The sequence below is a fragment of the Mytilus trossulus genome, chromosome 3 (assembly GCF_036588685.1).
Source record: "Mytilus trossulus isolate FHL-02 chromosome 3, PNRI_Mtr1.1.1.hap1, whole genome shotgun sequence".
Classification (NCBI taxonomy): Eukaryota; Metazoa; Mollusca; class Bivalvia; order Mytilida; family Mytilidae; genus Mytilus; species Mytilus trossulus.
Genome location: NC_086375.1, coordinates 70,412,380 through 70,425,895, shown reverse-complemented (window position 1 = coordinate 70,425,895; position 13,516 = coordinate 70,412,380). Strand labels below are relative to the sequence as shown.

The following is a 13,516-nucleotide window of genomic DNA, read 5'->3' as shown; positions in this document are numbered from 1 at the left end:
AATGAGATATAGTTTTTAAACTTAATTTACATTTTTCCTTATGAACCTGAATTTTTCATGTTTCCATCAAAATTAAAAATTATAATTAAGGAGTCGCAACAAATATTTAATTTTTATTATAAAGTATTAGTTATTTAGCCGACCAAACATAAGAACTTCCGCCTATTAAAGTTATGGTAAATAACACTAGTCCAAGTCTGTCAATGGCAACTGATAAAAACTGCCAGAGCTCTGTATTTGTACACTGCTCGATGTCCTTCATTAAATCCCCAACTTTTTTCTGAAAAAGAAATTAAGATAAAATTACCTTCATCTGTTCTATTTTGGGGTTTGACGTTCGAATGAAATTAACGTAAAAATTATCAAATAGTATAACAAATATGTCATACAAATTTTGAGAACAACTAAGCTCCTTAAGTAGTCTAGATTATGACAATGTTGTTTTATTCTATTTTATAAATTTACATCTATGTTAAAAAGTATAAAGGTCATGAATATGATCGATATTTGTAAATTTAAAAAAAAATATGCCTTCTTTTTGTATTGTAGTTATAAATAGTACCCCAATTGAAACTCAAAGAAGTAACGTTTTACAGAGATTCTTGATTTTTAGAAATTGTAAGTCTTGCTCAAAACAAATAAGTTAGTTCAGATCAATTTTCAGGCAGAATATATATTGCACAATTTTACATCTTTATCAGAATGTTATGGAGAGGCAATTTGTTAATCAAACAAACTGTTGATCAGTCGTCATTGCTTATTATTTGTGTCAACCTGTCGAAGAAATTGAAATAATAAACTATATTCTAAATTTCACATAAGAAATAAATCATTCTTTCGATGTGCAATCTTATCCTATTATCTGAATTTTGACTTTTGTCTTTTACATTGTTTCTTAATCTTGTAAACCTAATAATTGGAACCGAGTCACTCAAACTCCATGTGGTGATCTTCCAAAAGAACTGCATTTATCCGGATTTAACTTATTCGTATCAATTTACCATTGTCATTCAAAGATCTTTGAATATTGTTAGTATCGATCTGATTATATTTTCAATACATAACTAATCATGCATTGCTATCTGTGTATTTTAACATAACTACTCATGCATTGCTATCTTCGTATTTTAACATAACTGTATAGACCTACATTCTTTCGATACCTATATGTTGTCGTTGAATACGGTCAGACTGTTTTCTGGCTGATTTAGATGTCTTTATATTATACAGTTGAGGTGGTACTGAATGATATTTAAATTTGTGAATCTAATGTTTATTTATTTTGTTAAAATAGTCAATTTACCTAGCATTCATGCAGTACTTGTGTGCAACCTAAAATAGTTCTTTTTTCTTTGCAGATCTTTAGATTAAACTTCAACACATAGTTGAACAATGAAGTTCAATCAAATAATGATTTTTTTCCATTATTGCAAGTAATTTTTACTGCTAATTTTATTGATTTTGTTCTTAATACGTTTTATCATGCTGTGTTTACAAACCCAAATTTCATTTAGAAAAAGACGCTTAAAGCAACTGTCGACAATAAAAATAAAACAAAAATGTTTACCTCTTTACCACAGATTGGAGAACGACGACCAGGAATGGTAACAAACGTCATAAAGCATAATGGTATGAGGATGCACCTCTTAACCCATGGGGACATCTCTTTTTCTCCGCGATAGTAGATATTAATAACAAATACCTGGACCGTAGTTGAAACAGCAGACAGTCCCAGTATAAAGTTAAAAAAGAACACTAAAATATAATGAAAAAATATACATTGATCATTTCGAAACAAAAATGTTTACGAGAATGATAACTATTCATCAAATTCATACAGTAAATTTAAAACAATAGTTGTTGTGTTTCCCGGAGCTTTATCTTATACCCGGGATTGTTTTCGCTAATTCGATTTATCACTTTTGAACAGCGGTACACAACTCTTGTTTTATTATTCATACCCTATGTCTTACCCAACCAGAGAACCACCGAGAAAGATATTGATAATATTTCTGTTGAAGAAAACTTTATATTGAAAATTAAAACAAAATCAAAGAAGGTTATCCGATGGTTTCATATTTTAATAATGATGTTCTCATGGTATATATTCTTGAGACTCAGTCAAAAATTATCTTAATTATATAATCCTGTACCAATTCAGCAATAACACAGTTGTTAGCCATTCGTTTGAAATGTTTGAGCTTATGCCATTTTATAAGAAACCTTCCGTTTAGAGTTTTTACTAAAACAAATATTTTTATTAAATTCCTTCAAGTAAGACATCGTCGCAACATATTCTCAAAGTAAAATCACTTACTTATCCAAGGTGTAGAATCGGCTGATGGTGGAAGTTTATCAGCAACAAGTAACTGAAATACTGACATTGCTAGCATCACGGTGATTATTAACGACGCTTTTTCTCCGGAGTCTACAGGGAGGAAATAACAGAGAATACCCAATGATGTTATCATGATAGACGGAATTATTATATTCGTTACATAATATGCAGGTTTACGTTCTACGTGAATATAAAATGTAACATCTGGATACGGATCCGGACAGCATCCGTATATTACCTCGTGCCTTTCAACTACAATTTTTTGAATGACCCATTCTACATTTGTTTTCATAGATGATAAATCACTTGGGTTGTCACGTGCTAGCATATCCAGTTGATTTCCATGGAACACCCATGAGCCGAATACTAATGCACAGACTTGGGTGTCAAATGGAAAGCTAGTTACGTCAATTGGACAAATCACTTCAATAAGAGTTGGAAAATTATAAAGCACGGTGCCATCTGAGTTGACTGTAGCTCTGTTTTTATCCATGCCATTCATTTCGGAATCGAGACTAGAAATAGAAAGGAAAAAAGACATAATGTGTGCAGTATAGATTATTTTCCGCCTCCAATATGATTGGGTTTTTTTAAGTTTGATTATGACTAAAAATTGCAATATAACGTTAATGTATTTGATATTGAAAACAGTGCATTCGATAAATAATATTATGAAAGAAAAGTGAATCTTAAGAACCTCGTCGGGATGATTATTAAATTAAACAGTAAAGCTGTCATAAGGGGTACTGGTTAAACTACTTTCATCTGTCGAAACATTTTATCACGTTGCAGTTTTTTTCAACTTTGGAACAGGTGGGCTTAAAAGTGCATAATAATAATAAGTTTGGAGATCATTATAAACTTCAAAACCTATAAAAATGTGTGTCAAAGGTAAATCTGCAATACAGAGGTATAATATTTCCGATTAACTACGTTTTCACTAAAAATTCATTATTTGTTTCAGCCAGACCTAAGCAGTATAAATATATGATGCATTATCTTTTGTACTATAATCAAATTCAAAATGTTTTAATAGTTAAACATTTGTGATTGAATCATATGATTTCATTACCAATATTAATATTTCTGGTCATTTCCCATTAATAAATTATATTTTCCAATACTTTGAAATCAAATGCTATGTAGCTATGAAGGATCTGACACCAAAAGAACATGGATCTCAGATATAATAGATCAACGCACCATAAGTATTTATAATTTTTTTTTAAAGGAGAAGAGGAATATTTAATTGCAACAATAATTCTTTAAAAGCATGCTTGATAATATTATAGGACACTATCAATACGATTTATTTTAATCTTTGCAAAGGTTTTTCTCTTGTTACCAGCTTACATGGCATGATTCAAAAGAGGGTTTTGAATATTTAAAATGCTAATAAATTAATTTCGAATAAGACAAAAACAGTAAAAAACATTATTGAAGCGTACCACTTCAAAACAAATATTTGCTGTTTCTGCAATTAAACACAATGTTTAACGGTTTCCTACCCTTAGGTCTGGTGGACACATTCCCGATTTCCATTCTCAAAATAACACTATAAATACTTAAATAAAGCTAAAAAGGGAGTAAGTGACATGTTTTTACGATTTTTCTATTACAGGCGGTCAAGGTTTTTGTAGTGCACTATCATTAAAACTTTTCTCCTAATGGTCCGAATTTGAATTTAAGCTGGTTCTCAGTGGTATCGGCGGTATTTTCAGACAAGTTTATGTGTAAATTAATTACCAACTTTAATACTGGACGTTGTTAATGTAATTTTTAAAATTCAGGAATCCGTCTTTTAAAAAATAAAAATAGGGGAAAAGTTAGTTCAAATGTTTCCTTGGTTACTGCCTTTTAAATGCGAGTAAATTTGATCGGTTAAAATAAATATTGGCGTTGTCTATCAGCTGATATGTATCCAATGCATTTGTATGTTAGCACGGTACGACCCAGTGTTTAAAAAGCGTCACAATACAATGTATCGAGAATAGAAAAATTAAAAAAAAATCTGTGAGACTAATAACTTCTTTTTGTTTACAATTATTTATTCGGAATCGTAAAAGATTTTTTTAATTTAATTTCAGGACAACGGGTTTTAAAAATATCCAGTCTAGAAAAATTTTGTTTCATGTTAAGTAAAAAATAAATTTCCCAAAACGAAATAATCATCATTTTTGTAATTTTTGGGGTAAATGTTTTTTTGCTTCACACGTCAAGATAAAATGTACGTTTAAAGGTATCATCACTAAAAACGCACACCACAAAGTTCCATTATTTACCCGTAGTCTTTATTGTATTGGTATACCTGTCATAAAGGGTTAAATCCGGGGTCCAAACCTTTGCTATTGGTACAACTATATAGTTTGTATTATCATATGAACTTGGATCCCATCGCAACAAACAGTCTGTCCACTTCTAAAACAAGTTAAACAATTTATATTCTTATAATAAACATCAGATGTATTTACATTGTAGCATACATAAATAAAAAAACCAAACAGAAACAGTTTCCCCTGACATAATTAACTGAAAAATTGTCAATCCGAAACAAATTGCAAACGTGATCTGAAAATTACAACTTCCTACTTTTATATTGGTAAATCCAAATGGTAGAATATATAAACAATAGGACTATAATAATTTGGGATGATTAATGATTTGATGTTGGATAATTGTTACATTTTTTCCCGAACCCAGGTGTTGCGAAGGACAAAATAATAACAACCGTGAATTCATAGTGGATTGTCCGGAATTTAAAGTCACAAGAAACCTCAAATAAAAAAAAAAAATAATGCATATGTTTTCTTATAACTCAATGGATAGTTTTCATTATAAAACTTATGTACATATACTTTTTCTGAAGAAAATTCTTTAATTTATTCATATTTAGAAGTAAACTTTATTTAAATTGCTTCCTTCCAGGAAACAATCCCTCCGACTAATTATCCGTATGCAAAGTGACCTCAGTGTGACCCTTCTCGTACAAATCCGTTGATCACAATACGCATGGATGTCCTTATACATATAAAATATTATCTGAATTTACATGTTTAACACGTGCTCAATTTCTGTGCTTTTTTGTTGATTTTTTGTCGATTGTTGACAAACAGGTGACAATCGTTAAACTTCGGCTTCAAAACACGAACTTTACTTATCTGCCATATTTTCACAACAACACTGACCGATTGAAAAAAAATGACGATTATATAAAAATACACGAAAAAAATGATAAATCCGTGCACAGAAGACTAAGTTTATGATGTTTGTATGCATTGGTTGAAGAATTGAAAGAACATTATTTTTCACCGGTCACTCGTTTCTTATGACTTTAAATTTTGATATTTTATCTTCGCTGTCCAGTTTTCATAGTATAAAATATAAGTAATGAAAATCTAAGAAGAAGAAAAAACGGAATGGCACGGGTTGTCTTAATTATTATTACTAATTGATATCATTATCATCATAGAGCTTTTATTAAGAGTTTAGCGCAAATCACTGCATAAAAGCATGTCATTACCTCATTTATATTATGGTAAATATTTATCTATGTTACCAATAACTACATTCAAGCACATTCAAGCACAAAACCTAATCATTAAGTAGATATTGAAACCAAAATTATATAAAACCCTAGTTAAACACATCACCTGTTTCGCCAGTCGTGGACATGAAACAGGTATGTGAGTTGTGTTTAGTGAAAAAAATTATATCTTTTAAAGTTATTTGACTGTATTTTTTTACTGCATGTTTTTTGTATCATTTCATTCAAAATTGTCTTCTCTCGGAGTGAGTTCTGTATGTGTAAGTTTAATTCTTGTAATTATGGTTCGCGAAGAACTCGCCTGAGGGCACTATTTTGTACACATACAGACCCATCTTTGGTGCTCTAATCAAAACAAACAAAATAAATAATCATGTTCTAATGTTATAATTAGAGCAGTTGAAACTGGATAATTTTTTATGAAACTACATAAAATAGAAAATGGAAATTGGGAATGTGTCAAAGAGACAACAACCAGACCAAAGAGCATAACATTTATAAATGTTATAAAATGTATAACATTTTTTTTTAAACATGATCCTTATATCTTCTTTCATTTTCTCAGATTATAGTTATAATAACTAGTGTATTTGTTGTGCAAATACTTTATGGAGGCATTCAAAATAATTTTAAAAAGTTAAAAAAAAAAAATGGAACAAACTGAACCATATGTGTTTAAACATAATTGGATCGGTCAAGTTTATGCAACATTTGTCTTTTTGCCGCTGTCAGTTTATTTTCAATTTATAAGTTGTACTGTCCCTCTGGAATCTCTCGTCCCTCTTTTGTTCGACGAACATTGATTTACAACTAACAGAGACAAACAATGGAAAATATCAACAACAAAAAAGTCAACTTATCTCTTGTTGTGTGCATGAATGTTTCATGTATAATGCTCACGTAGTAAATAACTTAGGCAACTTCAAAAACTCAATGTGCATTGGTATATTTTTAACAAACTATATGATTTGATTTGTTTAATAAATATCAATCTAGCTATATACTTGTAGGTAGGACATAGGTCTAATCGTAAGAAAGACATGAATTTGTTACATTAGATACTGACACGTTTATGTGTTTCGTGATAGATTTATTTAATATAAGATACAACTGACTGCATCGATAACACATACAATGTCAATTAGCCCATAAATATTCCAGTAAAATATGTAAAACTTACTAATCGTATCCACAAGTTTATCTTCATCACCTGATTTGGTTCATCCTGCAAGTGAAACATAAATATGATATACAACAAAATTCAAATAATTTATTTATTTAACGTACATTTTCGTGAATATTGTTTATATCTAAAATCGATATATGTAATGGGTCTTCAGAAAAAGTAATAACATATTTAGCATTGACGACAACCGTAACGTACCAGATCTATAAGTTGTCGAACTGCTACACCAATTGTTAGATTTACAAGTGTTTCTCCGTCACATACTGGTCTGAGTCCACTGTCATATCCAGCAAATATGGCATCATATATCTGCTTTGTGGTGCTAACACATTCAACATCTGCAAATTTTAGTTTCAAATGTATTAAGAATGATAAAAATTGAAAAAAATAAATAATCGAAATTATGCATGATTTTCTGATGCGATTTTAACAAGTGTAGACAGGATGTTACTAACCGATCCAGGTATCAGTTTAAAGATATATATAAACTCATCATAGATACTAAGATTGAAATTGTTTACCCCAGACGCACGTTTTGTCTAAATAGACCTATGTGGAAACCAACTGTTTAGAACTATGTAAATGATATCGGACTTTTAAACGTAGCTCTCTAATCTTTCAACTGGAAAATATACATTATACTTCAATTACAGTATATCAATAATTGGATCAGTAGGTGGTGAATGTACTTATTGTCATTATAGTTTAGTAAATTTGAGAAAAGCGGCTACGTACATGTTATCACGGGTAGAAACACAAACTTCGTTTTTTAATATTACCAATTAACGTTTTTCCTGTTAAAAAGTAATTTATATTTGAAATTGAGAAGGAAAATTGGAAATATGTCAAAGAGACGACAACCCGACCAAAGAGCAGACAACAGTCGAAGACGACCGATGGGTCTTTAACTCAGCGAGAAAATCCTGCACCCGGAGATGGTTATCTGCTAGCCCTTAAATAAAATTATGTACTAGTTCAGTGAAAATGGTCGTCATACTAATTTCAAAAACAGTTAAACGAACTGCAATTTAATGAAAACATGTTTCTTTTAAATGTTTTTTCGTAACTTTTCCGTTATTAATTGGTTAAAATTTCAGCATGTTTGTTTTTTTACTTTGGACGAATAATACGCAGAATTTTACAAAAAAATGGATCACGTGTATACTATGGAAGTTTGCTTTTCTGATACTCTCAGAAATTTCTTTTTAAATGTATTTACTTGTTACAATTACAATTCTTACCTACTAAAAATGCACGCCACACTATAATTAAAAGAACATTGATTTTTAAATCCATACTTCTTTCAACACAATCTTTGAATTCAGTCTTATTCGATCGAAAACTCTTTGAAAATTACTTATTTGAACTACACTGCGAACTCGAAATATGTTACTTATACATTAATTTGCTGTGTAATATTCAGTTTTTAAAAATATGCATGCAAGACCTAAGCAATCAGCCTATTTGACATTTTCATGATGTAATCTTTTTTCGGTTATTTAGTTCTTTTGAGAATCGTAAGAATATACTTCAGAGTTCACATATCAAAGATTAACACTAATTTTACCGTAAAGATTTATATAATATCTGCAATATTTGTCACATACAAAGGTGTTTAATAAATTTGTAGATATAATCTAGTCTTTATTAAATGTTTGTTTGGTTCAATGCTTAAGTTTTAATCCCTTTATCTTTGATTTTGAATAGTATCACACATCTGATTTATTCAGGCAGTTTTGCACTTTACACTTTAGAAGATGTAATACTGGTTACTGTGTTCTTTTTACAACCATCCATGCCATGTTTGCTTTTGTGCTTTATTTTTCATAGTTATTATAGTTAAATTGAAACTGAATGCAAATCCTTATAATTCACGGAGAAGAAATCTGGTGGTATATTATAATTAAGTATCACATCACTTCTGATATCATTTAAATCCATTCTAGAAATGTAGTTTGCCTCTTTCCTATCCTCAATCAGCAGATACCTTTTAGTTTTATGATGTTTCTATAAAATTACACCTATAATTACTATATCTTTAATTTTTCAAACTTTCTATTAATGATGATAATGTGGGGTTTTGAATAGTACACGCGCCAAAAACAACCTCCTTAAAACAAAACTTTTAAAAGGCGGAAGATACTCAGTGGACATTTAAAACTCAAAAGTCTAAAAGAAACTGACAAAATCGTGGCAAACAGCAACATGAGGAAAACAAAAAATGGCAAAAAATAAAACCAAAAACCAAAAACATAAACTTGAAACTGAGGAACACGAACCCAAACATAACAACAGGATAAATTCAGGAATCGGAAGAATTAGCAGATCCTACATTTGACTCATAATAACAAATGGAACATGGTAACATGAATTCAGTTATAAATATACCATTCACTAAGCAATCTTTTCTGAAGACGAAACGCTCGTCTGGCGTATATATAACATTTTAATCCTGGTATTTATGATGAGTTTGTTTAGTAGTAAAACAGCATAAAAACAAAATGAGTTAAAAAAAGGAGGATAGGACGGACGAAAACTGATCAAAATTTAGGTCAGATTTCTATCAAAATAATTTAATTATACGTTGTCATATACCAGATAAGTGCGTTTATAAATAACAATTCATATATTTTATGTGTTAATTCGTTTGTCAACTGAGCATAAAGTATTTAAACCCTGGACCACGATACAAAGGCTAGTACATAACACAAAACCCTTTATCGTAATGGGATCAGCTCCCCAGGGGTACCGATATCTTTATTGATTTTATCTTGAAAAAATAATAAAATATCGGTCACATGTGACAACAGCACTTGCTAATGTCACGTCGTTTACATAATCTACTTATACAAAACAGTAACTGAAATGAATAGTCGAAAGGACTATATAGTCTCTATATAATTAGTTTGTGTTAAGGGGCAGTTAGTTGCACCGTAAACTGAGGTTTGGATGATTTCAAAGTATTGTTTAACAAACAAAGACATCTTTTGATTTTTTTAGGGTCCAAATCGATCCAATGGTTACTAGATATAGGAAGATGTGGTGTGAGTGCCAATGAGACAACTCTCCATCCAAATAACAATTTCAAAAATTAAACCATTATAGGTCTATGTACGGCCTTCAACACGGAGCATTGGCTCACACCGAACAACAACATATATAAAGGGCCCTAAAATTACTAGTGTAAAACCTTTCAAACGGGAAAACCAACTGTCTAATACCTAAACAAATACAGATGATTTCTAATGTGCATCAACTGGTCACAGGCACGTGTTCTAGATAACAGGTATTTGTACATTGTAATTAAAAGCAGTACAATCGTAAACTGTTATCACTTAGGGACCGCAGTATTTGGTATTATATTTTAGATAATGTACCGTCTTAACAAGGGATGAAATAGTACTAATAGAAGTAGAGTTTTATTTTAACGCAGGTCATATTGGTATTCCATTGTGGCAATACGACACAAACATCTTTAAGCTTTTGACAATTTTATGTCATTCACTTCAATACCTTATTTTAAAATGATTTAAGTTTATTATGTTTCATAATAAAAAGAAAATTTATTTTATTTAGCATTACATTGAATAACCATTTTATTATTTAAAACCTGAAAAAATGAAAATAAGGATTAGAGACCAATTTAAGCAAGTCTGCATCGCTTGCTGTTCGGAGACCGTTAAATGTGTAAATTATTTTTTAGAAGTGATCAAGATATGAAGCAAACAATATAATTCATTTATTTCATAATGTTAAGTTCTTTTTAATACAAATGAGACAAATATTCGTTCGAGCATGAGTTATAATTGTCTAATAATATGCCATCAATGTATGCACTACACAATTTTGCAAGATGCATTTTTGACTTTATTTGGAAGAATTCTTTGTATGAAGTTTGAATCGTATAAATACCGTCTTCTGAGTTTTTATTGTTTGAATCATTTAGGTTGTCATTTTGCAATAGTCAAATTGTTTCAAGGAAGAAGTGCTGGTGTGTTGAAGTTCAACATTATTTTGAGAAGCAGGTCAAGTTAATGTGACAATTACAAATATGCAGTACAAAATTAATAATTTCACTTGCTAATTTAGAGATAAAAAGTGGTAGAAATGTAAGGCATATACTGAATTTTTTTAGTTTCTTGGACTTTTCTATCCTTTTGACAGACTTGCTTAATTTTGTTGTTTCAAAAGACAAACGTGGAGAAGATTTTTCTTGACCATTTGAAATATTTAATTTACAAAACTGTATTCTTAGTTTGTGTAACAAATCTTTTGAAATGAATGATTTAAGAAAATCATCCTCCCATTTTTTACTGTTTATTTATCTAATTAAAAGAAATAGTGATTTTTTGTTCATAAAAATGGTAAATGTAACAATCAGATACCAGGCTCCTACCTACAGAAAATATTGTGCCAAATCTGAAAACTTCTACTTGCGTGTGTTCATTCTAGATTTGATTTTTCTAAAGTAAAATATAACATATTTGAGTATTAATTCAAATTTATCTGAAACAATTTCTGTGCCAAAAAAATCCCCCATTTCTAAGTCGATTGATTTTCTTATCGATGAACATTTATTTGAAAGCTAATGCCAGTTTTAAAATGGCAGTTGTTATGCTATAGTTCTTTTCTGTGTGTGTAGCATTGTCGTTTGTTTTGTTTATTTGCTGCACTTAAGCGTTTCTGTTGTTTCGTTGTTTACCTCTTATAGTTGGTGTGTTTCCCTCGGTTTGAGTTTGTAACCCTGATTTGTTTTCTCTCAATCGATTTATGACTTTTGAACAGCGGTATACTATTGTTTCCTTTATTTAGAGATCCTGCTATGGATATAATGTATAGATATTTTGATTTTTTGTCATCTTCGAAGCCATTGTCCATTTAAGTAATAGATAATAAATTTTCTGTTTGTTAGTCTAATCTTGTTCAATTAAAACTGAAAGAAAATAGCTACATTGAACCATATAACGTAATTTCTGTTGTAGTTGTTTATTCATGGTAGTCGTATCTTTAATCTTCTTTTATTTTTCTAATTTGTTCATGTTTCATTTAAAATCTGATGAAAGGATGAAAAATGTTAAATTCGTAAATTTATAACCTTCCTAACATATATGTTGATAATATATCGTTTTTAAGCAATTTCGTTATATATATATATATATATATATATTATTTTTTTTTATCTTACTGCAAGTGAAAGCCTTACCTACTGAAAAAGTATGCCACACAATTATTAGAAGAAATTTGATTTTTAAGTCCATGCGTCTGTGTTGACAGTATTAAAATACAAGCTTATATAATTAAAACTTTGAAGTAACAATAAAGGTGAATGGCCAAACTCTTAATCTGTTACTTATACATTAATCAGCTGTGTAATATTCAATTTAAAAAAAATGTGCATGTTAGACCTCTGCAATCAATTAACCAGACTATTTGACATGTGTCTCATGTAATCTTTTTCAGTAATTCATTTCTTTTGATAATCGTTAAGATACACGTTAGGGGTCAAAAATAAGCACTCCTTTTACAGAAAAGATTTATTGATCTGCATCATTTGTGACATACAAATGTATTAAATGAATTTGTAGATATGATCTAGTCTTTATGTAATGGTTATTTGTATTAATGCAAAAAATATATACCTTTATCTTTAAATCACACCTGTTGATTTTAAAAGAATTAAATCCTAACATTGAGGAAGCAGAAAAACTGGTCACTGTGTTTTGTACTTAAACGTTGTGTTGAATAAACATTCATGATATGGTTGCTTCTATGGTTAATCTTGATTAAGATAATTATCATCTTCATTTATCAGAGAACCTTATCAAAATGTTTATGAACAAACAGACCATAACATCGATGACTCCGACTGCAGGAAAAAAAAATAGTGATTAAGTTTACTCGAATTATATCCAGCAAAAGGATTGGATGGACAATGATGCACAATAAAAAGTCTTGAAAAAATTGTACAATCAAACCGAAAGTATCGTTAGGAATGGCGAACAGATTGACACATAATCCTACGTGTATTGAAACTTTGACAGACCAAAGGCTTGGTCGGCGAGCAATTATTTATTCTCTTTTTTTAATTTCTTTTAGCCATCACTTCCCAATAATAATCTGAAATGAAATGCTTATTTATTTCTTATTTTATTACATTTTACATATATATGGCATCATGTTTCGATTAATTTATACAGAGTTTTGATTAATTCAATAATCAAATTACATTAGCTTAAAAAAGGAGAATACAGTTATTTTGAATAAGTTCAAGCTTAAGGTACTTTGATTTTGTTTACAAATATCTACATCTGACACAAAATATTAACAAAGACTTTTTCTATATCACGAAGTCCAACGTATATTGTAATTAATCCTTAACGGATTCGGAATAGAATATAACATGAACAAAACTTATAATCTGATGGTATATTGTGCGGTTTATTTTTGG

The 13,516-nt window shown here is 29.9% G+C and overlaps 1 protein-coding gene across 2 annotated transcripts; it reads right to left on the bottom strand.

The window, feature by feature from the left end:
• Window positions 1-40: 40 nt before the first annotated feature.
• On the bottom strand, window positions 41-12,393 carry LOC134709682 (neuronal acetylcholine receptor subunit alpha-10-like). 2 transcript variants are annotated; one of them, XM_063569830.1, is made up of 7 exons: window positions 12,272-12,393; window positions 7,267-7,406; window positions 7,063-7,107; window positions 4,647-4,756; window positions 2,318-2,853; window positions 1,568-1,755; window positions 41-280 (listed from the first exon to the last, which is right to left on the bottom strand). In XM_063569830.1, the coding sequence occupies exons 1-7, from the start codon at window positions 12,324-12,326 to the stop codon at window positions 131-133; spliced, it is 1,224 nt and encodes a 407-aa protein (XP_063425900.1). In that variant the 5' UTR covers window positions 12,327-12,393; the 3' UTR covers window positions 41-130. The 2 variants fall into 2 exon arrangements, with proteins under 2 accessions (XP_063425900.1, XP_063425899.1); XM_063569829.1 differs by lacking the exon at window positions 12,272-12,393 and adding an exon at window positions 8,310-8,477.
• Window positions 12,394-13,516: the final 1,123 nt, after the last annotated feature.

Coding starts and splice junctions, on each gene's coding strand:
- LOC134709682 (XM_063569830.1), bottom strand. CDS start 12,326: ATGGACTTAAAAATCAAATTTCTTCTAATAATTGTGTGGCATACTTTT. Junction 7,407..12,271: donor GTGGCATACTTTTTCAGTAG/GTAAGGCTTTCA, acceptor TAAAATTTGCAG/ATGTTGAATGTGTTAGCACC. Junction 281..1,567: donor CTCCAATCTGTGGTAAAGAG/GTAAACATTTTT, acceptor TTTCTTTTTCAG/AAAAAAGTTGGGGATTTAAT.